The sequence below is a fragment of the Porites lutea genome, chromosome 10 (genome assembly GCF_958299795.1).
Source record: "Porites lutea chromosome 10, jaPorLute2.1, whole genome shotgun sequence".
Taxonomy (NCBI): Eukaryota; Metazoa; Cnidaria; class Anthozoa; order Scleractinia; family Poritidae; genus Porites; species Porites lutea.
Window position 1 is genome coordinate 28,491,020 of NC_133210.1, and position 2,065 is coordinate 28,493,084.

Here is a 2,065-nt window from a genome sequence, read left to right on the forward strand (position 1 = left end):
GTTTCTTCAAACAATATACATGACATGTAAATTCAGTCAACAATCCTTTATTCATTCCGAAATTATATTGGATAACTAACACTGACTCATTACTATCAGAGAAAAGAAGTCAAGGAAATGTTAAAGAAACTCTATCCGGCCAAACGCCAACAGGCGGCCATTTTTCTTGTCCCAGCCTCTGTTTCAAAGAGAGGCTAAGTGTAAAGCCATTGATATGAGAATGATTTTTGAATAATAATAAAACTCAAATAAAACTAAGTCATTTTCACAAGAAAGGTTTTGCACTAGCCTCGTTTTGAAAGTGAGACTTTTTGGAACTGGGAAATGGCCAGACCATAAGATTGTTTTATGATCATTACACAATGTATATCTGACATTTTTGATCTGGAAAATTCACTAGAACAATCATGTTTACATCATGTTCACCCTCTAACATTTACAAATACCAGGAGCCGAGGCTCCTGCAAAAACGTATTCCATTTTAATTATTTATAAGTATTTCTCTAGCGGATCTAGCCCGTAGTTACTTTTCTTTTACGTCCACCAAAATCACCCCAAATTCAAAAGATTGCTTATTATTAAAAATAACATTTTTTTATTCTTTTGTGAAAGCTTGTCAAGTCCGCAAAGCAGGCATTGAAACACTGAAACAAAAATAAACTCTAGCTAGAGTTCTCGGTGAAATCACCCGGGGGAGGTACTGCCATATATGGGCTATATAGGTATGTGCCGCTGTGAAGGGTATGGTTTTCAAGCAGTTTACTCTAGGATAGGGTATATAAATCAGAGCGTTTGGGTCTAGAATAGGGTATCATTTTTCAGGAAACTGATCAGTTGGTTGACGATTTTATCCAGAGTAGGGATTGCGGTTTAAGGTTTTGTTTTGGCTAGGCTACTGTGCTAGTGACCTCAGTAGTTTCTGGGAAACAACTACTCTAGGACAGGGGGGGATTTGGGGAGTTTACTCTAGTATAAGGTAGTAAAATTCAGCTGAACTAGCTCTGGTATAGGTTAAGGGTTCCAGGGTCCCAGCGACACATCCCCACCCAGAAATTCCTAAAGTACCCCCCCCCCCACCCCAAATCAAGACAATCTAAAAGAGCTCAACTTGTTAGATTGAAAAGCAATGAAGCCAGAGTCGATGACTTCATCGACCAGTTCCTTGGTTCGTGGAATGCAATTTAATTCAGACGATATCGGCATCAAACTGAATACACATAGCGGTCTTTTTGGCTTGATCCTTGACTTTAGCCTGTATCTTTACCCCTTTAAAGGGAGGAAAAACCCTCTTCACTTCCAAGGTCGAAAAGAACTTGTATTCTTCTCCCGGCTCCAACGGACAAACGAGATTGTGACCTTTACATACGTCAGGTTTGTCTACTGGCAAGGACATCGGAAGAGGATAAATTACATCAAGCTTCAATTTCCCACTTTTAAGCTCTTCCGTTGTTTTGAAAATGACCGTGGTATTCACATAGGTTCCCCTCTTGAATGAACAAGGAACAGCGTCACAGGGCGTTATATCCAGTGAAGAAACTTCCGAGTAGCCTCCACAGCTCTTAACCTCTACCTTTTTTCCAAACACTGCAGTGCAGCAGAGTGCCAAAAACATCAGGCCAGACAGGAAAATCTTCACTTGGGACGTGTTCATCTTGCCAACAGTAGCTGGAACAACTGCAGCAAAGTATCGGTGCGCAGATGCATGTAATGTTATGAAAAGGTGTATCCGCATCACAAGACCTCGTGATGATAGCATGTGATGTAGCCGAGCGCTGTCTGGAAAATGATCCCGTGCTCCTCGCGTTCTTCCCCCTGGGGGTACCCCTTATAATAGGGAGCTTAAGCAAGAACGTTTTTGAGCGACGGACGTCAACCGGAAGTGGGCTTTTTGCATCACGGGGCAGTCGTTTTGCTGAAACTCTTGGGTAAATCGTCTTTACAAGAGAAGAGAAACTTTGAAATACTCCTTATAATGGCCTGTACAGGGAGACTCTGCCCGAAAGCTAAGGGGTACCTTTTTTCAGGCTTCAGGTATATGAAAGGGCAAGCATTTCACCACAGGTAG

At 41.7% G+C, this 2,065-nt stretch overlaps 1 protein-coding gene across 1 annotated transcript; it reads right to left on the minus strand.

Moving 5' to 3' along the window:
• Positions 1-1,186: 1,186 nt before the first annotated feature.
• LOC140949742 (mite group 2 allergen Der p 2-like) lies at positions 1,187-1,732 on the minus strand. Its single transcript, XM_073398879.1, has one exon. The coding sequence runs from the start codon at positions 1,730-1,732 to the stop codon at positions 1,187-1,189; it is 546 nt and encodes a 181-aa protein (XP_073254980.1).
• Positions 1,733-2,065: the final 333 nt, after the last annotated feature.